General features: G+C 38.3%; 1 protein-coding gene across 6 annotated transcripts in view; it reads left to right on the top strand.

The window, feature by feature from the left end:
- Positions 1 to 26,771, top strand: part of Wnk (Wnk kinase) — a 161,587-nt gene extending 134,816 nt beyond the window's left edge. For 5 of the 6 annotated variants that reach the window (XM_083134274.1, XM_083134273.1, XM_083134271.1 and 2 more), the window contains 5 exons: positions 781 to 1,159; positions 5,778 to 6,058; positions 6,418 to 8,274; positions 18,417 to 18,484; positions 22,993 to 26,771. In XM_083134274.1, coding sequence (XP_082990400.1) covers positions 781 to 1,159; positions 5,778 to 6,058; positions 6,418 to 8,274; positions 18,417 to 18,484; positions 22,993 to 23,974 — 3,567 coding nt within the window. In that variant the 3' untranslated portion in view covers positions 23,975 to 26,771. The remainder of the gene's footprint in view (positions 1 to 780; positions 1,160 to 5,777; positions 6,059 to 6,417; positions 8,275 to 18,416; positions 18,485 to 22,992) is intronic. The other variant, XM_083134275.1, reaches the window with a different exon arrangement.
- The last annotated feature ends 675 nt before the right edge of the window (positions 26,772 to 27,446 follow it).

Genomic DNA, 27,446 nt, shown 5'->3' with positions numbered 1-27,446 from the left:
AAATTATATACTCCTCCACCAAAGTAAGTGTATGCCATTAGTTTTATTTTGTTTTGTGTGTTCTATGCACCATGTTGATATTAATGTAAGAAATAATCTTCCATGTTCTGTATAGAGATTCGCGGTATTTACTTCAAATGTAAGCTACATTGCATGTTTGGAACATGTAACCACATTGTAAATTTAATTTACTACATTAAATGTTTTTGTTTTCTGAAAATTTATGAGGGTGCTATGTTGAAGAGATACATCAAACATTTTTTTTTTAAATATGTGAAACTGCTTTGAAATAGGTTCATTATTTATAAAAATTATTTTCTAATAATGTTTCAGTAATACAAACTTAATAATAATCAACTTTATAAGTTGTATGTAATGTCTAAATCCTAAAAAACATGATCATTCATTATTAGCATTTTAAATTGTAATTGTACAGTAAGAAGAGTTTGTACCTTTGGTGTTTTCCTATTAGACAGGCTACGAGTTCTATTTCTATTCGGTTATTTTACATTCTTTACCTACCTCATGGGTTAATCATGATGGTGAAGGATGAAATGGGTGATGGAGAAACACAATGATACAACCATGCCTGACCAGAGTTCGAACCAGGAACCCTGGATTTGTAGACTGACTACTCCACCACAGAGGCCAGAAAGACAAGCCAATAGATTTTCATAACCGTAAACTGCATGAGACAAATTTACATATATCTATGGTGAAAATAGGTGAAACTTCATGATGTTTATATGTGCATACCATTGTGAGAACTATATTTTACAGGCAATAACCCAACCAGTGGCTCCAATATTAACTACATTGCACCCTCTGCCGGTGGTGGGCGCGAATGGTTTCCATATATCCCCCGAGAGCATGGCAGATGCAACTGCAGTGACCTCACACTCCTCTCCATTGGAATTGTCAGGGTTGCAGCCAATCGTAGTGGCTGGAGAACGAGGAGTGGCATCAGTCGGCATCGTCTCCCCTGCGTCTGGTAGCGTCAACAACACTCCAGTCGCTCTTCAGGACGAAGGGGGTGGGGAAGATACAAAGTCGTTTGGTGGAGACTTTGAGGCAGGGAAGGAGGAACCAGAATCTCCACGAGTGAGGAAAATATCCAGGTTTCAAGTGAGCGTTGTAACGGAAGATCCTGGAACACCTGGTGAGTCTACTTCTCAATTTCTTTCATGGTATGTTGTTTACATTTAGTGATGGCTACTTCAAAGCCAGAAAATAGCATGATGACGAAACATCACCTGTTGAAAAGCAAACTGACAGGGTCGCACAACAATAATTTAGTTTAGATACTACTGGAAGAAAGTAGACATCCTCTGGCTCTTTCATTTCTGACACTGTCTGCATCTGTACCTGAATTAAGCTAACTTCAAGTGCCCATTCACGGTGCAGAACTTGGCAAAATCATGTTTGCCTGCTGGCCATTTCTGTAAGGAGGTGTTCCAAAGTTGCCACTTATTGCCCAAACAGGCAGGCAGCAGTAGGCCTAATCAGCTGTTCGACTGCAAGTTTTTTTGTAGGAAAAATTGAAGTTCCGCTGTACTTAAAGTTAAGCCAACCTTTCTTCCATGTAAAATTGGAGTTCCACAGTACTTAAAGCTTAGCTTTAAGTACAGTGGATCCACGGGTGACTTAACTTTAAGTACAGTCATTTATTATTATATTTTTTTTCACCTTGTAAAATCAGTGTTGCACTGCGCCATTCTCATTCCACTCCTCAGAGGTCCCAGATTTGAATCCCAGTCTGGGTGTTCTTCCTGAGTGTCCCTTCATCCTTATCTTCACAATTAGCCAAAACTGGCAGAAAAACCAATTTAAAAAAACAAATCAAGCAGTAAATCACTCCACTCCTGCCCCAGGCCTAGATTTGTAACAGTTGAGGGAGGTCAGCCCTCCAAAAAATAATTTCTATGATGTGTCTGTAAAAACCATGAAGGTGGTCCCTGGGCTAAGTCTAAATGAGGTTATGCCATTTCCTCACCTTTGCTGAAGTTCAGAATCTTGGGGCTATCTCCTGCAGTGTTGCAACACAAAGCAATTTGCTACTTGCAGTGAATTCCGTACTTTTTTCTGATTTCTAGTGGTAATTGGATTAGAGAAGAAATGTATCATTCTGGTGAGGTGTGTTGGTGGTTTAGCATCTACAAAAGTTTGTGTCCCTGTGCCTTTACAATGGTGGTGACTGCATAGAGAACCGTCATGTAGTGTAAGCCACCTGACCCTGATCAACTTGCATAACGGAACTTACTTTCCGAATAAATTGTTAGCTTTCAAATTAATGATTATATCCTTGAAATATGCTAAAAATCCGATGTTATTAGCTGGGTAAGTTAAACAACTTGAAATTAAGAGATGGTGTGTATTTTGCAAAATGGAGTAACAAGGTTTTGCACATAGTTTGTGCAGGTTTTTTTTTCTGTGAATATGTATGCAATAGAATGTTGATTTTATGTTTTTCATGCGACCAAGCTGAAAAAACTTAAAATGCGGGAAAATATAAACTAGAGGAAAATTCTGTAACGTTTTCTCCCATTGTTATTAACGTAACACCAGTGAGCTTTTGTAAGTAGCTGTCAACTACTGCTCTTTAACAGTAGGGGATTATTACATACACAAAATTGTTACATGTTCCTGTCCTGCATGTTCCTCACTGTGGGCTTGCGGTCTATTGCATCCTGCTCTTCTCTCCAGCTACTGGATGCGTGCAGGTTCGAGTCTCCTGGGAGAAGTGTAACAACTTTTCTCTTAAGGGGAGGAGATACAATTACGTACCAATTGTGCATTTATTTCAATATCGCTCGAATGGGCACTGCTACTAAAATAAAACCTGGTTGTATCCAAGAGTATGAATTTCTCTCCATGTTGCAAGTGGAAGGGTTTTTTTATGTTGATTATTACGCTAACACGATGTTTGAAAAATATGATCAATAAGAATATTCGGAATCCCATGTATTGCTTATGAGGAATCAACTTCAACATCAAGTTATGGCTAATCAAATGGAAGTTTGGACTTTTCCGCTGGTGAAATTCATCTTCAAACTGCCCTTTTCCCGTTGATATATTTTTCTATTCCATCGGAAGTTTCATATTCCCAGGAGAACAAATTAAATGATACTCCCATAAGATCAATGCTTTTCTCCTTGCCTCCTTTCAGTGTTGCCAAACCTGATGCGCATAAAATAACTAAGACTGACTTCAAGGAGCTAGATTTACGAAGACTGGATAAAGTGCCTCCTAGGGTAATGTTAGTTGTCAAAGGGGTGGGGCACTGCTATTATTGTTAACTCTTAAATTGATTACAATTTATTCTTTGTTTTCAACATCTAGATCCGGCAGCATCGCACATCTCAATAATCCACCAATGGTCGTATGAAATCGAAAATAAAGAATTCCCTGATAACAATATTATGTCAATTTCACGTCAAACACAGTGCTATAAAGAAGTAGCTGGGGAGATAAGAGGGAGTGGGACGACGCAGCCAATATTACAATATCACGTCACGTGCAGAATGTATAATTATGACAAAAGTTGGTCTATGTAGGCAGAAACCAGTGATGGCATCATAGCGGGGCACGGGGTTGGGCATCTCAGTTCACAGCCGAACGAGTGTACGAAAGAACCAGATCTGGCTCCAAGAGAGCTAAGTTGGCACACTGCCACGGACGGAAGAGCTTGGGAGTAGACCCATGGAAACTGTATCGCATGCCCTTAAGATTTTGGCATATCCATGCAACCAGTGGCCACTCACCATCGTGAGGAAACTGGGGAGATACAAATGAGTAGCATAACCCGGTTATGGAGACCTACAAAAACAACTGGTGGTTCGTCGTGCTGACTGCACGTCACCCCATAACTGGTTGGATGATTTCCCACCTTGGGTCAGACCGAGTACGATCAGATGGGAGTGAAGCCAGCAGTCTGTAGGTATCCTGTCATGCATACAATGTTAAAAGTAGGGTTGAGCCTATGCCACTTTGAATCAATAGCAGTGCCGATATTCTTACCAATTCCTATCAATATTGATCATTGAAAATTGTAACAACTAGCAGTTGTTCAAGATATTAATTAAAATTAGTGGTTGACTATTGCATTCTAAGTACAAGCATCAATTTATCAGATTTTTCTTTAACCCTTTCCGGATGAGCGACGGGCATAGCCAGTCATTCACTATAATATTCCATTGTAAATGAATGATAGGCTATAATTGGATCGTGTCTCCCGTGCATGTGTGTTGTAACCACCTATTTCAAATTTCAACCGCTAGATGTCACGTTTTCTTCGTTGCTGAATTTTACTTGCACTCTTGTTGAATGAAGTTGTACTTTTGTTTATTCTCTTGAAAGTAGAATTGAATAATTTATATCCATATTGTGGAAATTTGTTATGATGATTCCACTTCGAATTTCCCAGTTAGTGATGATTTTGATCCGAATAGAAAGTTTTTACATTATTTTCATGAATTTATTTTATATTACCTATTCAGAATATGTTGTCAGTAACTTTTATGCAATGTTATATTTTTTATTACATTCAAAAAATTGTGACAGCAAAGGATTCATAAATGTGAGAAAATTTATGTAAAATGTAACATATATATCTGTGGAAAGAGGAAATGTTGTAGAGTTTAGAAAAATATTAAATAATAATGCACTTAACAACATACAGGCTGATTATAAAGTCCCATGACATTTTTGGGAAATCGGCGACTAATAACAAAATTAATGGTACTACAGTACAGAAGAAACACGAAAACACAAAATCAACGCTTTTTCACATGACCTCCACAAAAATAACACTTTTCCACATCTTCGATCTCTGTGAGGCTGCACATCAGGAACAGGTAATGGACAACATCGTTTTCAGCGATGAGTCTACATTCCACGTTTGTCGATATGTGAACCGTCATAATTGTTGGATATGGGGCAATGAGCCAGCCAATAATACCATCGAATGGCAAAGGGACACTTCAAAAGTGAATGTCTGGCTTGGCATGACCAAGCAAAAAGTCTATGGGCCATTTATGTTCATGGAACAAACAATCAATGGAGGCATTTACCTCGACATGTTACAACTGTTCCTAGAGCCGCAGTTGTTGGATGATGGTATCCTTGGTACAGTGGTCTTCCAACATGACGGTGCACCACCCCACTTTGCAGGTCATGTGGAAAAGTGTTACTTTTGTGGAGGTCATGTGGAAAGGTGTTACTTTTGTGGAGGTCATGTGAAAAAGTGTTAATTTTGTGTTTTGGTGTCTCTTTTGTACTGTAGTACCATTTATTTTGTTGTTAGTCGCCGTTTTCCCAAAAATGTCATGGGACTTTATAATCACCCTGTATTTTCTGATTTTTTTTAATAACAGCAAAATACACCCATTTCCTGGGGAAAACACTATATTCTAATTCTCATCCAGAAAAAGTTAAAATATTCAAGAATTAATCATATTAAAATACCTATAATGTAATCACAAAATACATTTTTTTTCACATAATATGGATCCAAATTAAATGGAGAGCTCAAATTTTGCACAATAGCTAGGATAATTAGACTGCAAAAGTACCATGGAGTATTATTGCTGACCCTGCAAAAGACCAAAATCTCAGAAAAGTATTGGCTGGTATCGGTAAACAAAAGCCAACTGATATTTTCCAATATTGATACTAGTGGTATGGGCCAATAACGATACATCGGCTCAGCCCTAGTTAAAAGTAAATCAAATTTTCAAGTAGCTTTGTACAATGAGAGATGTTGTTTCTGCACATTTTAGTGAAGACAGAAGCCGAACCAACACCCACAATGGTCATGCGCCAAGGTCGCTTCAGTGTCGTCACTCATCCAGATGAAGAGGAGGACAGATTGAGCATGATGCACCTTTCGAGTAGTCCCAATGAAAGCAACTCACTCCACATTCTCCACATGAATACTGATCAGTATTTCAACAATGCCCAATCTGGAATCTTCACAAACTCGCCTTTAGCCAGCACGCAGTTCCTGTGCACAGAAGCATCAGATATAGCACTTTCTTCATCTTGTAGGACAAAACAGCAGGTGAGTTCATGTGTTCAATATTGAACAAAATTATATTTTTCTCTAGTGTTTGCCAGCCTTAATTTTTAGTTATACATCTTTGTAATTATTTTCTAATAACTTCTTTCCTTCAGTAAACTTCTTTCATTTTTTGTTTGCTTTCTTTTTGAGCACGAAATCTTTCTGCTTTACCTATGTTTTTTTGCTGTTTTAGTATTTTTATAAAATTACAATCACATTTGAATTAATAACAATAAGTAATGTTGGGAACATTTCAATAAAAAAAACTATAGGAGGTCACTATATTTTGTGAATCATTACTAATAGCTAGCACAAAATTATTTGTTGTGTGTCTTATATCTTTGTTATTGCCTGCTTAGGTCAACAAAAGCTCACATAACATCTCAACTCGACAGTACACTGGTATGGGAGGTAATGTCTTCCTGAAACCTCCCCAACAACCTTACCTTCAACCTGTAACAACCCAGTCGGTACCATATGCCAAAATGAGTCATTTGGTGAATTCCGAAGATTCGAAGCTTTCTAAGGTTGGAGAAAGTTACTATTACCATCCTGGTGTTAGTGGAACCGTAACCACCCAGTCAGTACCATATGCCAAAATGAGTCATCTGGTGAACACGGAAGGTTCCAAAGTTTCTAAGATCGGAGACTGTTACTATTATCATCCTGGCATTACGGCAGCAAGGAAACCTTCGAAGCTGCTACGAACGTCAAGTCAGCAGCCGAAAATATTGCTCCCATCAGCCGATGGTTCACTGAAGAAGGCAAAGAGCCTCTCGTCAGTTTCAGTAACTAAACATGCTCACGTTGATGAAGGTGAAGAAGGAATGGAAAGGGGGGATGCTCCACGGTGGGTCTGGCATTCTGGACCTCACAGTAAAAGCTATGAAGTCTGGGATGAAACTGAAGTGAAAAAACAGCCAAGTGGTTATTTTTCCGGTGCTAGTGGTGCGAGATCTTCAGGTTTAGACTTCTCAAAAGCTATATATTCACGGACAACCAAACCACCAAGTGTTCGGATGAGTGGAAGCCTCAGAGAAGGTAGAATGCCTGTCCACGGCAATCTTCTTCCTGACCGAATGAACCCACCTCGCTCGAACTTTTCTTTCCCCCATATGGAGAAGACCACCATGAAAGCTGGTTCCGGCAGCTTCATGAAGGGTCAGGTTAGATTGGGACAGTCATCGTCCACGTCTTCTCTCGGAACAGGCAAGTGGCAGCCCAAATCTGTATCTTCACTTTCAGTTCCTAGTCAAGGGCTCCTCCAGCACAGCCCCCGAAATCTCAGTCGTGCAGGTAGCATGACCGACTTCAGAGAGTTTATAGGGAACCATCAGTCGGAAACATTGATTGAAGACAAGAGCAGATTAAAACCACACGTGATAGACTCTGCGAACACCAAACCTCTGCAACGTTGGATGAGCTGTGGTGATATAACCACCAGGCGGAGATTGCCGCAAAGGCCCGACGAAGCTTCGACAGTGGGTCCTAGCACAGACAGTGCAAGTCAGGAAGAAATGAGGCTAGAAGTGCCTCCCAGAATAGGATTCAATCGTTCCGTCAGCATGGAAGGCCAGGCAGGGGACAGGGTGAGAGGGAACTTTAGAGGGCCATTGAGAAGTGACGAGCCTCGATACCTTCTTCAAGCACGTCTAAAGCAAGCGAAGAGCATGATGAACCTACATCATAATAATGAGAAGCGAGATCTTAATGAAGAACAGTGGCAGGAACATCTAAGGAAAAGTCCCGATGACCTGTCCGTTTACTACACGGTTCCAGCCGGTGCAAGACCAGATTGGAGCACACAAACTGACTTGAATTTAAGCCAGAGTCATTCACAGTCGACGCTCAGCAACGAGGACGAAGAGTTCCCAAGCAAACTGAACATTGAACGTAAGAGGTACCCAAGCACCAGCCACTTGTCAGACTCCGAAGGGGAGAACGAACTAGACGAAGAGGAAGTGTTTTTTCAACCACCCGATGAAAGGATCCCGCAGCATACATCCCAACCTGCGTATGACTACTACCTTCAGCATCCACCTCGCTTTCCTCTTTTGGCTCCCCAACAGGATCGACTGAGCCGCCATCCCAACCTTGAAACCCTTAATCCTCTGGAGCTTCGTGATAAGTCGGAACTTCCTGACCAGCACTACAACAACGTTGGCAACTTGAATCGAGTTCCGTCACTTGACCACATCAACAGAAGACGACACCTGGTAAGAGAGAGCTCAAATTCAAGTTACTGGGTCGCTTTTTCTCTAGAAGCTTTGTGTATGAGCGAGGTGTGGGATGGGGATATTGGCCAGACAGCATGGTACAGGAAATTGTATGTCAAATATAACAAATGCCAATTTTTTATAATACTATCACTCATACTACTATCTTGCACACCAGGATATGCTTATGATAATGACGTGCAGCAGAATTGTGTTTGAACTAGGGCTGAATGTACCAATTCCCACCAGTACTGATACTTGAAAATTATAACAATTAATATTCATTCAAAATATTGATTAATATTAGTAGGTGAGTATTCCACTACAATTATAAGCATCAGTTTATCAGAGTTTTGTGCCGACTCTGCACAGCATACTGTAATGCCAGGGGTATCGGATTGATTCCTGGTTTGGACATGGGTGTTCTTGGTTTTCATCACATCGCTCGTCCTCATCTTTATGATTAGAAAAAAGTAGCAGAAATAATCAATCAATCAACCTGAGTTTTGCTTTAAAATATTAAACAATTATGTTAGTAGGTATATAAAAATACCTGTTATGTAATCAGAAAATATAGCTTTTTTACACAATATTGGTACAAAATCAATGGAAACTTTGAATTTTGCTTGATTTCCAGGATAATTAAACTCAATGAAAGTTTCGCATGGAATTTTTGCATACATCGCAAATGATCAAAATACTGGAAAAGTGTTTCCAACCGATACCACTGGTATTGACCCATACAGATACATCGATGTCGGCTCAGCCCTAGTTTGAACATTATGTTTATTAATTTTGGATCTTGTTACAAGTTATCACTAACATTGATATATAATTTCTAAAATACATACAGAGTACACAATAACTCTTACTTTGCAATTGTTCAATAACTAGTTCTACTACTGTTACTGTATTTATTCAAGTAACGTGCTCCCTCATTTAAGCCACATACCAGGATTTCGAAGTGTCACGAGCTGGCATTTGGTAATAATTCAATTGGACCTCCCTGATTGCGTAGTGGTAACTTTGTTGCCTTGTAATCACGGGGTTCTGGGTTTGATATCCAGATATACATTGCACACTGATTCGTATATTCACTTTAGGTTCAGTCTCGATTAGCCTACTTTTGCATGAAGTGGACTTTAATTAAAACACAAGAACTCAAACTCAGTGTATCACTTTTGCTTTAAAATATTCATAATTTCACATGAAATAATCATTTATCTGCAAAATCGATCTCTCTCCTCAATTCCATTCCAAAAATAATCTAAGTTAAACATTTTGCATAATTTTCAGGATATTTGAATTCCACAAAAATGAGTCACATTGCATTTTGGCAGACCTCATGAGATACTTAGACGTCGTCGCCTTGTAATCAAGGGGTCCTGGTTTCGATACCCGGTGGAGGCACATGGCACAGTGGTTCGGATCCCACTTTAAACTGTAGGTCCAGTCTCGATTAGCCTTCCTGTGCATAAAGTGGACTTAAAACTACAAATCAATCAATACTTACAGATACTGAAACACCAGTATCTGGCCTCCCGGATGCTGTGGTGGTAACATTGTCACCTTGTAATCAAGGGGGCTTGGATTCAATACCCATTTAGATCAACAAAGAAAACTGTAACAAAATAGAATTTGGCTCTAAATTAGAGGCTACTTATGGATATGTTTCCGGTTTTGAAAGCCACAAAACCAGCAGCAATGGGACTTGATGTGAGAGAAAAGCCACAGGTAGTCCCTGGCCGTTAAGAGGGCTGTCACATCATGGAGTTGATAGATATGTTACAGCTGTAATGCTACTGATACAAAGGTATACCTGTATTAGCTGATACTGATAGATAACAGATTAGTCCTTCCAATCACTTAATATATATTACTTAAAATCGAGCAACATATTAGTTTTAAGGAATTTGCTGTCTGGCTTGTGTGCGTGTGTGGAACTGTGTGCATGCTGCTGGAGGCATAAGGTTGGAGCATGGATACGGAGCGTATACTGGAATCAGGTGGCCAAGGACTGGTTTTTGTTTCTGCTGAATTAGTTTCTGGGTCTCTTTCTGTCGCTTCGGTGCTTTTTTTTTTGGTATTCACATCTTTCTGTGGTAAGTGCTCAATGCCTGTTTTTTTTTCTCCATTTTGTTGTGTGTCACAGTTGCACAAGGAGTGTATGTGAAGAACAAGGTGGAGGACTCCCAATTGGTAAGGTTGCACCAATTGGGCAAAATTGGCATGCTTTTTTTTTAGGTCTAGAATTGTCTGTATTTTTTTTTTTTTTTTTTTTTTTGATGGTGTAAAGAATTGGATCTGTATTAACATTCTCTTACAAAAAATAAAAAAATATATACTTGAAATACAAAGATAAAAGAGCATAGTTGAAGGTATGACACTACTATGATACATATGATGGTGGATTGAAAGTAAAGTCAAACCTAAAAATTTAGAACAAAATTATGTTCACGGTGTACACAAAATGTCTGACACATTTGAATTATTAAAAAATTAGAAACTTATGTAGATACAAATAAACTGGTGGCAATGCTAGATAGTTAAACACAAAAAGTTTTATGTCCTGTATCAGTACACTTCTATCTGTGCTCCTTTTGTCGCACGGAGAATGTCAAGTTGATGATTGATTTCTTCCCACGTTCGTGTCAGCATGCCGACGTCCACTGTAGCTATTCCGTTGTTTATTCTAGCTTTCAGTTCATTAATGTTCATCACTTTTATAAGGTTCATCATGTTTTGAATGAACACTTTCCAGGAAGATCAATTTGACTTCGTGGTCCGATTCCTTTGCCCCGAAGGTCACCCAGAAAGTGTTATAAAAGGAGCACATATATAAGTGTACTGATACAGGACATAAAACTTTGTTGAGTTTATCTATCTATCATTGCCACCAGTTCATCTATATCTTCATTAGTATCTAATTTGTTAATAATTGAAATGAGTCAGAGACTTTGTGTATGCCCTGTATATATATCACACTTTATTCTCAAGTAACTTACCGATACAAGGAATACCCTTTGTTGGTTCCTGCTGCCCTGTTACCATTCTCTTTTGCATATTGCACAAGTTGCAATTTAAATGTGACACTAAAGGAATCTCTTCTGTACAGGCGGCATTGTATACATAGTGCTAGAAAGCTTGATCACTAAATGTTAAACTCTTGATCACCATACACATTTACGATACACTCACTGCTGATAACCAAACACAGAACAAGTGAATTGAAGGTACAAAAAGCAGCATACCTTAATGTTGCAATTACCCTTGTAGCCTCACATTTGGGTGAAAACTGGATTTGACTAGTTTTCACTTCAGCATACATTGATGGTCCTTCAGACGATAGGATGCAGTTAAATTTTAAACAGAATTTTTCAATGGAAAAAGTGCATCTTATGGTCTGAAAAATGCAGTAGGGTCATTCCATGTCAAATCGACCAATTTCAAAAAAGTTTCCAGGTCATGGTTTTTTGATTTGGATGAAATTTGGCATGAAGGTTCAATCATGTATGTAAGGCTTGTATTCCAAATATTAGGTTCCTCCGAGAAATAGTTCTATAGTTATAGCCTGTGGAAGAAGGTGGTGCGCAACAGAAAATGTGATCCAAATATGAGAAATGAGCCTCAAGAGCTAACTTCAGAACTCAATAACTTTGGAACTATTGATCACAGCCTAGTGACATTTACACACCAAACAAACCTCTCACCAAGGAACACGTGTATTGCATCAAAATACCCTCAGCTTGTGTAAGTTAGCAAATAAAATACCCCAAAATATGCCTTAAAAAGCTTTACGTGTCAAAAAATGCATATTTTGTGTGCCTGCTGTTATAACTGTAATCCAACCAGGAAGGTGGCATTAATTTTTCTAGTAACCCTGATGTGAGCTCAGTATGCACACATTATGTCGTCTCCATATATATCACCCAGTCCATATTATATGTGTGGTTGAATATGCAAGAAATTGAAAAATCACAGGAAAATGGTGAATTTTGGAAATTTTGTAGCACAAAAGGAACAAGAGGTATCCAAGCCAAGTTGCATACACTACGTAATTAGACCTTCCTGTAATGTGTGTCAAAATTTCAACTTGTTATTGCAAGGTTCAAATTCCAAAAATTGTTATCTCTGAAACTATGAGTCCTAGAGTTGAAACTTTTATCTTGTTTTCTTCCATACACACTAGACAATATGCCCATGGTCGAATGAACTTAATTTTCATTTATCAAGTAGAAGAATAAGACTTACGTTAAATAAAACTATATTTTTACGAAATTTATATTTCCTCAGACAACGTCGGAACGTGATGGTTTGAAACTGAATCTGCATATTGCTGGATATGTTTTTCATTCTCGTGGCAAGAATTGCTGACTTGCTTCTGATACTTTCGGATAAAAAATATAATTTTTAATGTAAAAGCAGTACATTTTTTTTCAGGGGAAATTGCACCCTCCCCTCTCCAAAATATTCAGAATCAAATTGAACTTTACTAAATATTAATAGGCTGCTTAAGTCTCTTTGTGTAACACTCAAGACATGTATCTGTGAACATTGACAGAGTCGTAGTATGCTCCAAAAGTCGAAAAAACCAAATGTGACATATTTCATGTCTCGGCGTTTATGGTTTAAAAACATGTATTGGGACAGATGTCCACTTTTCTGTAACAACCACAAAATTGGGCTTTAACCTCGCACAAAATCACTAGAAAGGAAGTAGACTATTATTTACAGTTCTTTAGACATACATTAACGGGGTGAATTGAAAATCATAGGACCCTTTCATTTCAGAAAAGGAATGGATAATTAAATATCCGAATACCACAGATAATTGGTGTGACGGGACCTACCTTCCAAGATAGAACTCCAACATAGCCACCGTACTGAAATCCGCCATCTTTGGTTCATATTAGTTCTTTTCAAAAGGGAAGGTTGTCATTATGATGTGCAAATCAGGCAAGGATTTTTCTCCCTCAGAAATTCATTTCTGCAATCCACTTTGCCATGTGTGGTGTGTTTAAATTTAATATTTTGTTTCATCCTGCTAGGAGCATTTGGTGTCTAGTGGCACGAATATGTCCAATGTCAGTCGAATGGGATTCAACTGATCGCTAATTCCTTTTGTTTCCCAGCCGCCGAAATAATGTGAGCAGTATTTCTCCAAAGGACCACGTGTTATGCATCTATGTGATGTGTTCAGTATGCTACTCCTTGTGTGGTTGAGCACAGAGCATAATGCACTCGTTATGCACCCACACAAGAATATCTGGAAATATTATGTTACTGGTCTCCAGAGTGCGTTCCTGCAAGTGATCTTTGTCACAGATTTTCAGATTTCAGATTTAAGATGTTCCACAGTTAGAAAGCAGGGGGTTAGGTTGGGTGATCTGGATGTCCATTCCTCTGGACAATGCCAACCAATCCAATGACCAAGTAATTCATATCGACACATTGACGAAAATTTGATTCACACTATGGTGGAACTTCATTATGTTGGAAATAACAGGGGAAACTGCCATCTTCACTAAGAATTGAAGAGAAGACTGTCTCCTGCAGCATTTCCAGCTAGCGCTGTGCATTTAGGGTGAATATGGGTGTTGCGAGGACCATCTGCAGCAAGGAATCCTGGAGGCCTACAACATAATTCATTTCTCTAGATGTTTTAGTACATAACAACTAGAAAGTGCCTTTAACGAGCATAATGGGTAATATACTGTACACACAAAATAGTAGCACATCATGTGGTCACTTGGATGTAGTTGTTTCAAATTTTTGAGCTAAGAACTTTGATATCACACCACATATGGCAAAACAAATCTAATTGCAGAAATTAAATTCTGTGGTAAAAAAAATGGCTTGGTTTAATATATTATATGTGAGTCACACATGATATGTAACCCTTTCCAATTGAAAAAAAAATCAAAACCAAGATACATAAGGTAGCAGATTTCAGAATGGGGGCTATGTTGTAGTTCTATCTTGGAAGGTAGGTCCCATTACACCTTTTTACCTGTGGTACTCGAATATTGAATTATCCATTCCTTTTCTGAAATGAAAGGGTGTCCTATGATAGTCAATTCAACCTGTTAATGTATGTCTAAAAGAACTGTAAATAATTGTCTACTTCCTTTCTAGTGATTTTGTGCGAGGTTAATGCCCAATTTTGTGGTTGTTACAGAAAAGTGGTCATCTGTCCCAATACATGTTTTTAGACCATAAACACCAGAGACGTGAAATATGTCACATTTGGTTTTTTCGAGTTTTGGAGCATACTACGACTGTCAATGTTCACAGATACATGTCTTGAGCGCTACGCAAAGAGGCTTAAGCATCCTATTAGTATTTAGTAAAGTTCAATTTGATTCTGAATATATTTTGGGTGGGGATGCAATTTCCCCCCGAAGAAAATGTACTGCTTTTACATTAAAAATTATATTTTTTCTCCGAAAATATCAGAGCACAAGTCCTCAATTCTTGCCACGAGAATGAAACACATATCCGGCAATATGCAGGTTCCGTTTCAAACCATCACGTTCCGGCATTGCCTGATGAAATATACATTTCGTAAATATATTGTTATATTTAACTTTCATCTTCTTCTTCTACTTGATAAATGAAAATTAAGTTTATTCGACCATGGGCGTATTGTCTAGTGTGTACGGGAGAAAATGAGGTATAAGTTTTAACTGTAGGATTCATAGTTTCCGAGGTAACAATTTTTAGAATTTTGAATTTCCCGTTAAAAAGCACGGCTTTTATATTAGAAAATATTTTTCTACGAAAGTATCATCAGTAAGTGCACAATTCTTGCTACAAGAATGAAATACATATCAGGCAATACGCAGGAACTGTTTTGGACCCACACGTCTTGGTGTTGCCTACGTGGGGGCCCGACGAAATTGAATCTTGTAAAGAAAAAATAAGATTATTAACTTTCGTCTTCTTTCATTTAGTTAGTGCAAATTGGATTTTTTCAACAATAGGCGTGTAGCTGAGACTGTACTGAAAGAAACAAGCTATAATTTGTAACTCTAGCATTCATAGTTACGGAGATATAAATCTTCATTTAAAACCTTGCGCAATTTTAAACCTCCCACTGAAAACATGCTGGGCGTTTAAGGGTCTACCTTTACTATGCACTACCACCTTGGCTTGGATATATTTTGTCCCTTTTGTGCTACACCATTTTCCTGTGATTTTTCAATTTCTTGCATATTGAACCACATATAATATGGATTGGGTGATATATATGAAGACGACATAATGTGTGCATACTGAGCTCACATCAGGGTTACTAAAAAATTTAATGCCACCTTCCTGGTTGGATTACAGTTGCAACAGCAGGCACACAAAATATGCATTTTTTGACATGTAAGGCTTTTTAAGGCATATTTGAAGGTATTTTATTTGCTAACGTAAACATGCTGAGGGTATTTTGATGCAATACACGTGTTCCTTGGTGAGAGGTTTGTTTGGTGTGTAAATATCACTAGGCTGTGATCAATAGTTTCAAAGTTATTATATTGTATCTTGGTGCATATTACCTAGTCTTACCATAAATACTGTCGCAAAGTTTTAAGTAAATTAACACAAAATGCTGAGAGATATTTTAATATCCTAATAACATTACTGAAGTGGATGCATGACAAATCAATATTCATAATGGCCGCCCTTAGCACGCACACATTCCGTAAGTCTTTGTGGCCACGCATCAATTGAATTACGCAACACATCGACTGGTAAATGAGCAACTGCCTTCAGAAGAGACCGACCGCTTTTAACTTTCAATATTGGGATGTCTCTTCTTAAAAGCCATCTCCTGAAGCTTGGACCACAATTTGTAGTCCAAAGGGTATAGGTCCGGACTTGCAGAAGGCCAACGTGAAGTGGAAATGAAGTCTGGAACATTTGCTATAAGGGCACACTCCATTTCTGTGAAAAAGGGGTCAAAACATCAGCCAAAGTGTACCAGCAGATAGTGCTTGAGAAACTAGTCAAGAATGTCAACAACACTCTCTTCCATGGTCAGAACTGGAGCTTCTAGCAGGATTCAGCCCCAACATATGGGGCCCGAACAACACAGTAGTGGCTGGAGACAAATGTACCAGACTTAATTTCCACTCCACTTCGGATTGGCCTTCTGCAAGTCCGGACCTATACCCTTTGGACTACAAATTGTGGTCCAAGCTTCAGGAGATGGCTTGCAAGAAGAGACATCCCAATATTGAAAGTTTAAGGCGGTCTCTTCTGAAGGCAGTTGGTCATTTTCCAGTCGATGTGTTGCGTAATTCAATTGATGCATGGCCACAAAGACTTACGGAATGTGTGCGTGCTAAGCGTGGCCATTTTGAATATTGATTTGTGATTTTGATTTGTCATGCATCCATTTCAGTAATGTTATTAGGATATTACAATATCTCTCAGCATTTTGTGTCAATTTACTTAAAACTTTGTGACAGTATTTATGGTAAGACTAGGTACTCACTATTAAATAAAATAAACAACGTTAAATTGTATTAAGTTAAGTTTAACACTACTTACGTGAATGAGTATGAAGCTTTTTTGGAACAACGTTTCAGGGTCCAACTGCCCCCTTCATCAGGTTCGTAAATACTTTCCTAAGCACTGAACATAGTGCCACGTTAAAAGGTGTTAAAAAGGATTAGGTTGAGGGTAGGGTTGAAAACACTTAACGCTATCCCTGACACGTTCCTAATTAAAAAAAATTCCACATATTAAAAATCCCATAAAGACAAACCACCTATTTCGATTGAAACCACTTAAGTGTTTTGAACCCTACCCTCAACCTAATCCTCTTTTAACACTTTTTAACGCGGCACTATGTTCAGTGCTTATGAAAGTATTTACAAACCTGATGAAGGGAGCAGTTGGACCCTGAAACGTTGCTCCAATAAAGCTTCATACTCACTCACGTAAGTAGTGTTTAAATTTTCTTAATACAATTTAACGTTGTTTATTTTATTTTCCAAAATTATTGAGTCCTGAAGTTAACTCTGAGGCTCATTTCTCATATTTGGATAATATGTTCTGTTGCGCACCACCTTCTTCCACAGGCTATAACTCTAGAACTAATTCTCTGAGGAACCTAATATTTGGAATACAAGCCTTCCAGACATGATTGAACCTTCGTGCCAAATTTCATCCAAATCAAAAAAGTATAGCCTGGAGGCAATGGTCGATCTGACGTGGAATGACCCAGTACCCAAATACTGTTTATATGTGTATGCATACAGTAGGGATGGGAATATATTAACTGGTTCTCTACAAGTATGTGCTTTGATTTACGGGAATTTTTTGCTATTTTATTTATATTTCTTACAAATATTTAAATAGAATTCATATTCATTGTTGGTGTTCTAAACACAGTTTTGTATTGCACATGTGAAGTTCCCAAATTCCACATTGCAAATTTAGGCAGCAGGAGCAAATGCTAATCTGCCTCATAACCACAATCACAAACCACACTATGCTAAGCAGCACAATGCAGCAGATAGCCCAACCTGCCAAACGCCATTCTTCATTGCCATCAGTCAACAGAAATCTGAGCAACTGTAAACAGAGAGCACAGCAGATGACTCCAGCCAAGGAACGTCCACCAGCGCTGCCAGATTGGAGAAATTGGAACTACCACTGCCCTGGAACAAAGTGACACACCACCATATCCATCCTAGATGCCGTAACCTTTTTGGTCCCTTGAAATTGATTGGATAACCAATTCAATTTGCAAAGTGGAAATATGGAACTTCGTATGTGCAATATAATTCATAATATATCTTTGAAAAGGAAATCTCTAAACGTGCAGTATATAAATTAATTAAGAAAGTTAATGAACAATTCAGGTTCTTCAAGAAACCTTTGGAATTTTCATACCAGTCCTTCCCTAATTGAGAGTACAATGTTAAAACAATAGGCCACGAATATACAAAGCAAGCACATGGTGGCAAATAATAAAACTGGAACATCTTAATATTTTTAATTTAAAATATTATTCCTAATAATGAAATTATTCTATTTTTTTAATTTGCTTACAAAATTGTTGTTGAACATTTCAATGCCATATTTTTTTATATGTATATAATTTACCAATGGCTAATATGAACATTTGTTTACAATCACTATAGGAATCTGAATCTGATGATGAACTGACCATGTTGGAAGCAAGCAAAGAATACCGCCTACTTCTGGAAAGGTATGTATATGAAAATGACATACTTGTTGTGTACACTTACGTACGTACATTACATGGGAAAATTTTTCATTGGTGTTCTGGATCTTGGGACGTTAAGTATACCAATAAATTGGTGACCACAGTGTTTTGTGTACACCTAATGAAATCTATTGCAAATTTTTTGGATGGACAAATCGTTTACCTACACACATTCTCTTCCTAATTATGTTTCTTCCCATTTATACACATCTGGATTGGATATTAATGAATATTGTTCACACAAATCAGTAACATTATACAGACATTGAACCATCCAAGATGGTCACACTCAGAAGTCAAGTCTTGGAATCCTCAACTCGATATAATATGCATGTGCTACCACATCACACACACTATTTAAATACTTATTTCTTTATCCATTAAGTGTTAAAAAGTGACACTGAAAATTTGCTGTGGTGAACATTTTGACTTGGCCATGTATGGAAATGGTATCTTTTTCAGACATTTACAAAAATTGCTGCAGCATCTGTTGGAATTCTAAATGTAATGGTTCAAAAGCAAGTTTCTTCAGAATTGAGTGCTCTTTCAGGGTTGCTACACGTCTGGAAAACTGGGAAATGTCAGGGAATTTGGCTTGTCAGGGAAAAATCAGGGAATTTTGCAGATCGTCTGGAATTTATGTGCATTTTGGAGTCTGCAAGATAAAAAATTGCACAATGAACAACCAGTTCACTTCCACTTCTGGATTAGGTTCTTGTGATTCCACTCCCAAAAAAGATTCAGTTTAGAAATTTGTTTCTTTCGTTCTTATGATTCTCAGTCTTGTGCAACATTAGGGTTCCTTTGAATTTCTGTAATAAATTTTCACTTTTATAATACTAGATATTAGAAAGAATATCAAAGTAAAACTTGCAGTCCAGATATCTGATTGATAACAAAGTATATTGACAATATAATCATAATTATTGGAAAGATTGGTGAAGATGAGGTTATCGTCTATTATTTCATAGATCTTAGTCTTGTTGGCATTTCCCACAGAATTCCTGCATGTAACAAAAATTTCTCCAGATGCTGTGTACTTATAAATGTAAGCAAAACAGCAGCATTTTCTTAGGCACTATATATCTGCCAGAAAATGAAAAATTGTGAATGGTTTATGAACTTTTTATATTGTGGAGATCTGTTATGGTGAAATAATGTACATCTCTTACCTTAGGCTGAAGGCCTGATGCACGTGATTGTAGCACCCAATACATTTGATGCCGATTGTAATTTTACATTTTACTGTTCAAAGTTTCATGTGTTCTTGCATGTGTAGAATAAAATTTGCTAAAATAAAGTTGTGAAAGTGAATATTCATAATAATTAACAGATTATACAGGGTGTCTTACTCGTTCTCGGTCCCAGATTTTTGCTTATATAAATCAAGGTAATTGTTGAAATTTAATAAAATTTGCTAAGGACATACCTTGGTGTGTGAGAAGCGTGGTGAAATCATGAGAATGAGCGCCACAGTCATTTTAGGTGTGCGCATGCATGAGTTGGCCATTTGATGCAGTCTTACGGACGCGTGCTTGTTGCTGTATTACAGTTGTGAGATTGTGTGCAGGTATGCCTTGATGCTCAAGGCGATCACTTCCAACATTTTTTTATGTCACCATGCTTAACACAATCTAAGGTATGTCCATAGCAAATTTTATTACATTACAGCCATTACTTTGATTTCTATATGCGAAAATCTGGGGCCGAGAGCGAGTGAGACACCCTGTATATTTAATTGAAAAGCACAAGGGTCAAAAGCAAAAATCATGATGATAAACATGTCTGGAAAATTTCATTTTTGGATTGGATAACCTGGAAATGTTCGGGAATTTCTTAATCAAAAAATCGTAGGAACCCTTTTTACATTTCTCTCAGAATAATGGTTTCCACGCTATACTACAATTAAACCTTTTTTTTTCTGAATTTATCATCTTTGTGGCACAAAATAGGTAGACTAAACACCTCAATCATATATGTTATGTTTACTGTGCAGTGCCGAAAATTCTAAATTTGAGGTTCCTAGCTTCCCTCTCTTTCTGTAAGTTTTGAAAAATTCTGAAATTTGCCTCTTCATGCTCAGCACCAAATAAGAGGGATATTTAAGGTTAAATTTAGCCCCAGTGAGGAATTGGGAAATGAAGAAATTGCAGCACAGTGGATAGTATAAATTAATGGTCGGGGGAAAACCAGGTAAGTCAACTGGACAATCTCCAGAAATATGAACTTTAAATTGCAAAACGTTACTCCATATGTAAATGAAAAGGTACAAAAAGCATATACTTTGATGCATGGAAGTGCCAAATGTATGAAATGAAAGAAACATGTTGTCAAGTCCAGCACAGCATCAACATGGCAGGAAATAACACCACTGCCTCGCTTACGACAGAAAATTGACTTACCTGCATTTTCCCCCTGACCCTTCAAATACACTTGAAAAATAGTTCTATATGAAGTCATTATAAAACTGTGTTGGTACAGGATGGTTCGAGTCATGAACAACCCAAATAAATTGTAACAGTCTAAGGTTAAAAGTAATTAATTATCATCATCGCATATTAGATTATTTGCTGAGTCTTTGACAAATGTAGGGTTGCTATATTCCATACGTGAAAATCTGGAATGAAGTAGACTGAAAGCCTGAAGGGGGGCATGTTCCTGACAAAGTAGTATGTATGCATCCCATAATTATTATGGACAAAACACTGGAACTGCTATGGATTCATAAAATAGTAAGGTATTTTAGAAACAATTTTCAAGCACGTTGAAGGAATTGGAGAAAAGCACCAGTAGGCTACTTTCAATTTCAGAAGATGCAGTTTTGCAATAAAAGTCACAAAAATTCAAGACTTAAAAAAAAAAAAAGTCAGAAAACTGTTTTGTACCTTACATAATAGATTTGTGTATACGTATGTAATTAATAAATAACGCAAACTCATATTATGTGGATATATAGGTTGTGGACAAATCAATTTGAATACCCAAATGAAAACCGGTGAAATTCATCCTTGCAGTACAGCCACGCCACCAGGTACAGAAGTCTGTCACCTAGTGACCATGAAGGTAGAGGTATCAGCAACAGTTGATTCTGCTACCAGCCAAATGCCATTATGTTCGACCTCTCAGACTTTCAAAATGGCATGATCATTGGAATGTATGTGGTAGAGCCTCAGTGACGAAAACAGCCAACCTTGTTGGGGTTGCAAAGAGAACGGTGAAATGTGATGACAGCCTACAATAGGCCTCCCCAATGGCACAGTGGTAGCATGCTCGCCTTGTAATCAAGGGGTCCCGGGTTCGATACCCGGTGGAGGCACATAGTGGTTCGTATCCCACTTTAAACTGTAGGTCCAGTCCCGATTAGCCTTACTGTGCATAAAGTGGACTTAAAACACCAAATCAATGACAATGACAGCCTACAATAAAAGAAGTAAGGCATAATTTTCATAACAGAACAACTGCTGAAATTTGAAGCTTACCGACAGAGATAGGTGGGTGTTGAAGTAGATAGTGACCCAAAAGTAGAATGTAACGGTGTCTCAGATAACCTTCGAGATGAAATACCATCTCCAGACATCTGTATCAACCAAAACTATCCAACAGAACCTGCATACTGGAAACATTCATGGCAAAGCGGCTATTTCAAGCATTGATGACACCACTTAATTTTGCATAGCTTCAAAAATGTTACCGAGGGCTCAGAGCACCGGGCATATTTGGATGTGAAGAACGGCTGCAGAAGCCTTTCATGTTGAATGCCTCCTTCCTACTGTTGAACATGGTGGAGGTTCGGTGATGCAGGGGGGGGGGGGTCACAGCAGAGGAATATCGCAGTATTCTGGAAATCTCCGTCCTCAGATCCGGACAGCGTTTCCTGGCGAATGACCTGTGTTTCAAGACGACAGTGCCCCCATTCACACTTTTTGGTGTATCAACGCATGGTTCAGTGAGCATGAAGAGGGAGTGGAACATCTCATATGAGCTCAGTTGCCTGACCATTTGTGGAGTGTGGACTATTTTGGAGGCCAAAGTGCAAACTATATTTCCACCTCCAGACACAACTTCTGAACTAGAGTTTTGCACGCGGAACTGATGCATATTCTCTTGAACATTGTGCAAGAACTGCATTTGTTCAGTCATGGACACTTCTGGGGTGTAACGATTCCATTGTTACAACCTAGATCTGACCGTGACTGTACACCCCACATCGGATACATGCTGTAATTTCAGTCAAAGTTGGGTCAACTTCCTACGAATAAAGATTTTTGTGTCATATCAGGGTGTTCATTTTTTTTTTTTTGGCCACCACATGTAGATGGACTCCTCCCATTTGTGTAGCTCTGCCATTAAAATCAGATTTCAAGATCTGCATTGGAGTACTTTCTTCTAATAATAGAGACATGAAGGGAAGTAGTCAAATAGCTTCATCACTTGAATTGTAAATTAATGTTTGTGCATGAGCTGACATTCTTTCTTTTTCTCCACAACAGGCAGAAATTAGAGTTGGAATCCCTTCAGCAGAAACACAAGGAGGAAATAGATGCATTCCGCAGTAGACAATATCAATTACGCCACCAGGTGCCATTGCCTACTCATCCTCATCATGTGAGCATAGGGCATGCCTTGCAAACCCCTGCAATGATGACGCAGATATCTCCTCAGGGGTTGGTTCACCCGTATGCACTCTCGCCTCACAATGCCATGGTGTCTGTTGCCCTTGGCTCTCCCACCCACCCTGTTCTCTATCAGGCATTGTCCCCCATGAACGGGAGTCGGCGAGGTATGGAAGGAATCAGGGAGGATGAGTACATAGTCATAAACTCCCAGCCTTCATTGTCGCCAACCAGGACTTTCAAAGACCCGGACATGGACATTTATCGTGACGGCATGCTGAGCAGCCCTCCCTCGGCAGGAACATCTGCTCCCTCCACGCCAACCAGGGCCAGGACTTTCACGGAAGACATGTTCCGAGTGATCGACAAGCGAGGACACCAATCTCAGAATCAGGACAAGCTTATCCGTGCACGTCAGCATTACGGGGAGAACGGAGCTTACGTTAACATGCCTGTCGTGTCGCTACCGACGCAAGCACAGAACCCCTCGTTGACCAAGAACTCCCCTGCGGAGACGGTTCCTGGTGCAACGATGAATGTCAGCCTGGCAGGCTTTAGGAGAATCCCATCAGCTGGTAGTCTACCCATCCAGCCTCCGCTCACAGGGTATTACTTCCAGCCAGCTGGCGCTGGCTCTACCATTACGCCTCTTCTCCAGTCTGGTATGAGAATGGTAGCACCGGTTGGTCCTTTTGCAACCAGCATGGTGTATGCCCCTGGACAGCAGGCCTCTAATCAGTGGATTACGCCCATGCCGTTACCTACTGTTTCCCTATCAGAGCGTGGTGCCTCCCCTTCACCTTCTGTTGATCCAAATGTCTCAGGAATTGGTGGAAGTCCGGAAATTGACGGTCATTAAAGGTTATTTTGAAATTACTTGGCTTGAAAATCTGATACATACTTTGGCAAGAGTTGTATTGTTCAGCATAGATTAACAGAAAATGTTTAAAAAATTATCTGCCAACACATAAAAGCGCTTACAATCTTGTAGCTGTTATATCTAAGCTGCTCAAATACTATGCCGAGGTGTATTCTTACTTGATGATGGTATGAGACTGCTAGGAAATTTATCAAAAGCTGGTATTGTGTGTAGGGATGAACATGAAAGAGTAAATTTTATTTGAAAAATAGAAATAAGACTGAATACCTAATAACGGAAATGATTTTAGTCAATATCAGTGTGGTATTATGGTAAAAGAAACAGAGCTATGGGGTTGTATTCTTATAGCCATCATTATTCTGTTCTCTAATGTGTGGCTTCCCAATAAGCATTTGCAGATTTTTTCCGGTAAGAATTGTTTGTTTTTGAATTAGCCTGTGGTGAGGACCTCATTTTTAGGGCCCTTTAAAATGTGAGCTGGTTGCATCAACCACTGACCTATGCAACAGAATCCCTTTATTTAGAATATGCTTAAGTAACTGGTAGTATGTGAGAGTATTAAAGAATTATGTACTTTGTGAGAAAAATTATTCAGATGTCTGTAAGCTTTTAGTTTTCTCATGGTGCTTTTGTTTATTCTGTAAATAAGTATTTTATAGCATAATTGAACATCAAATGAGAACTAAGTAATATATTGTTGCATTTTAATGACAACTGAGAAGCATATTTGAAGAGAAGTGTAACGTTATGTAATTACTGTATGATACAGGCACTTGGAGATTATTTTGTGGTTAGTGCAAATAGGTATGACATTCAAGACGAAAAGGGGAAAAATGTTTCCAAAAAAAGTGGGAAAAATTCTAACATATCTCTCTTCTTCCTTGTCTCCTTTTCTGCTCAAATATTATTTCGTCTTTTGTTGTTGTTGACTTAGTCAAGGCTCCTAGCCGTTTACTAACTCAAAATATAGATATGTTTTACCGTCACATCTAACATTGTAACCAAAATATCAAAAGTATGAAGTGCTCTGAGTAATAATGCATTCGTGATTGCATTTCCCACTTCCAAAATATAATTTTTTTTCTGCTTATTGGAGATAGGTGTTATGGGGAAATACAAGTTTGCAGATAAGTCTGCCTTGCCGTGATCTGTGCACCCTGACACTATAAAGGCTTAGAGTAGTAGTGTAGGGAGGAGTTGCTTTAAAAAAAAAAAACAAGCAGAAAGCAAAAGGGTTTGATAACAGTTTACAATATCTGTATATGCAATGCTTTGATCTAAAACAAACGTTATTTCACATTGAAGCTTTCTGCTGTAAATGGCTTCAAATCTCAATGAAACCTTCGCAAATTTTCATGTTCTGTAGGAAGGCGATGCTCTAACATAAATTATACAGGGTCAGGTATAGACATGCTGCAAATTGAACCAGCATAAAATATCAGATGAAATTGTAAAGTTGTGTGTGTCTTGTCTTGGAAGTTTAATATTCTCTTAACATTTAATGATGCACCACCAATATTGAAAGAGGTACGCTGTATTTAAACAAAATAATAATGTTATAAATATTTATTGCCACTGTGATGTATTGTTGCATACATACAAAAACATGAAGCTTTTAATTGAAAAAGTGGCTTAACAATAATTTAATGAAATTCCTATAATTCTTAATTATGTTCAAGTGTGAGTAAAATGCATGTTTGAAATTATGTGCATTTGAAATAACACAATTTTACCACTTGCTCAGCATACATACATACATACAACAAATAGCACACTGATGTGTAATTTGTTATACCAGGCATGCCATAAGTAGAAAGGTTGATTCGGTTTATGCAAAATTAGAGTAGCCTGTGTTTCTGGTTATGTATTAAATTTCAAGCACAATTTTTGTTTTCAAATATACTATATTGTACAATTATCGCAATAACGTTGGCAGAACTAAGTAATGATTTTACAAATATCCACATTATTTTTTTTCAACAAAAAAAAAGAAAATCAGTAAAAAGTTTTTTTTGTGTGTGTGAATTAGACTAAATTTGCATAGAGCTGAATCTACAACCTTTATTTATTCCTTACTTATTCAGTTAACACTTGTGACTCTCCGGCCAGCTTCAGAAATTTCAAATATCACGCACGGTCTTCACTTTTACTTGATTTGGTAGGTTCCATGGGCTTCCTTCCAAATTGTTGTAAATTATCTTTTGTTAACAGTTCTGTCATAGAAGTGAGGGCTGCTGTATATGTTTGACTACTGTGAAGAAGACTGAAAAATATTTTTCTTTTGCTTTGGAACAGAAAAATGAAATATATATATATATATATATGTATAGAGAGAGGGAAAGAGGCGAAATACCTTGAATCTTAAATGTGGAATAGTTCTAAAATATAATATGTGACTTGGGCAGACAAAAGTGACAGTGTTCAAAGACAGAAAAAAATACTAAAGGCTGTGGTGAACTGTCACGTTTCAAACAATATTCTGTGATTCTTTTGAAATACAAGGGAAAAATGTGGTTTTGGCTGCTGCAACTTTTTTCTAGCTACCATGTTTATGCAATAATAAGGATTAGAATAAGGTGCACGCTTTCCCCAGTACCAGCTGGTTTATATTAGACCAAAATCTCATACCTAACTTGTTTGTTGGGTTAATCTAGGTACAAGAGGTGCCTAGTATCATGTAGAACAGATGATATTTATTGTACAGTTAAATGTGGGATGCTTAATCTGTTAATTTGTGCATAGCGTACCTTCTGTTCATAAACCTTTTTATTGCCTACTCTGTGTTTATTTTTTTCCTTCTACTCCTGTACAATCACCCTGTACCGTGGCTGTGCGGTCTAAGAAAGCAGGCTTTGGGCTCGGGCTGCATGCTGGTTCGAGTCTTCTGGGGAAAGCGTAACAACTTTTCTCCCGAGATTTCGGCCACTGCATGGGACCGGTCGCCATCCACCATCGTGAGGAAGTTGGGGAGCTAGGAATTAGAAACGTAACCTGGTCGTGGAAAACCTAGGATGACTGGGGAGGCCACAAGTCATACCTTAACCGGCTGAATGATCATCCACCTCTGCTGAGGCATGTGGGAGTGTACTGGCCGTCATGGGCTGTTGAGCCACATGTAAAAAAAAAAATCTTCAGTGAGATTGACATAGCTCTCACCTTTGATGGGAGCTTTCCTGAGTTTGATTCTCGATGGAAATCCCTAAACTTTTGATTGACCCAGAATCATGAGGACAAGTGTGGAGCTGCTTAAAAAGAAAGTTACTGGGGATCCATTCTCAAAAGCCAGAAAACTGCAGTGATAGAACTTGTGCTGATCATGCGTCACCCCATGAATAGCCACGACAGGCCTTTCTAGTTTAATTAGTACAAAGACACTAAGTGAAATGATTTTTATCTGATCTTTTTTTTTCCCCTCCTAAGAAGTCTTAATCTTCTTTAAAGTCATGAATTA

The sequence above is a fragment of the Lepisma saccharinum genome, chromosome 13 (assembly GCF_977018435.1).
Source record: "Lepisma saccharinum chromosome 13, izLepSacc3.1, whole genome shotgun sequence".
Classification (NCBI taxonomy): Eukaryota; Metazoa; Arthropoda; class Insecta; order Zygentoma; family Lepismatidae; genus Lepisma; species Lepisma saccharinum.
Note: the sequence above shows the minus strand (reverse complement) of the source record. Positions and strands in the feature narration are given on the sequence as shown.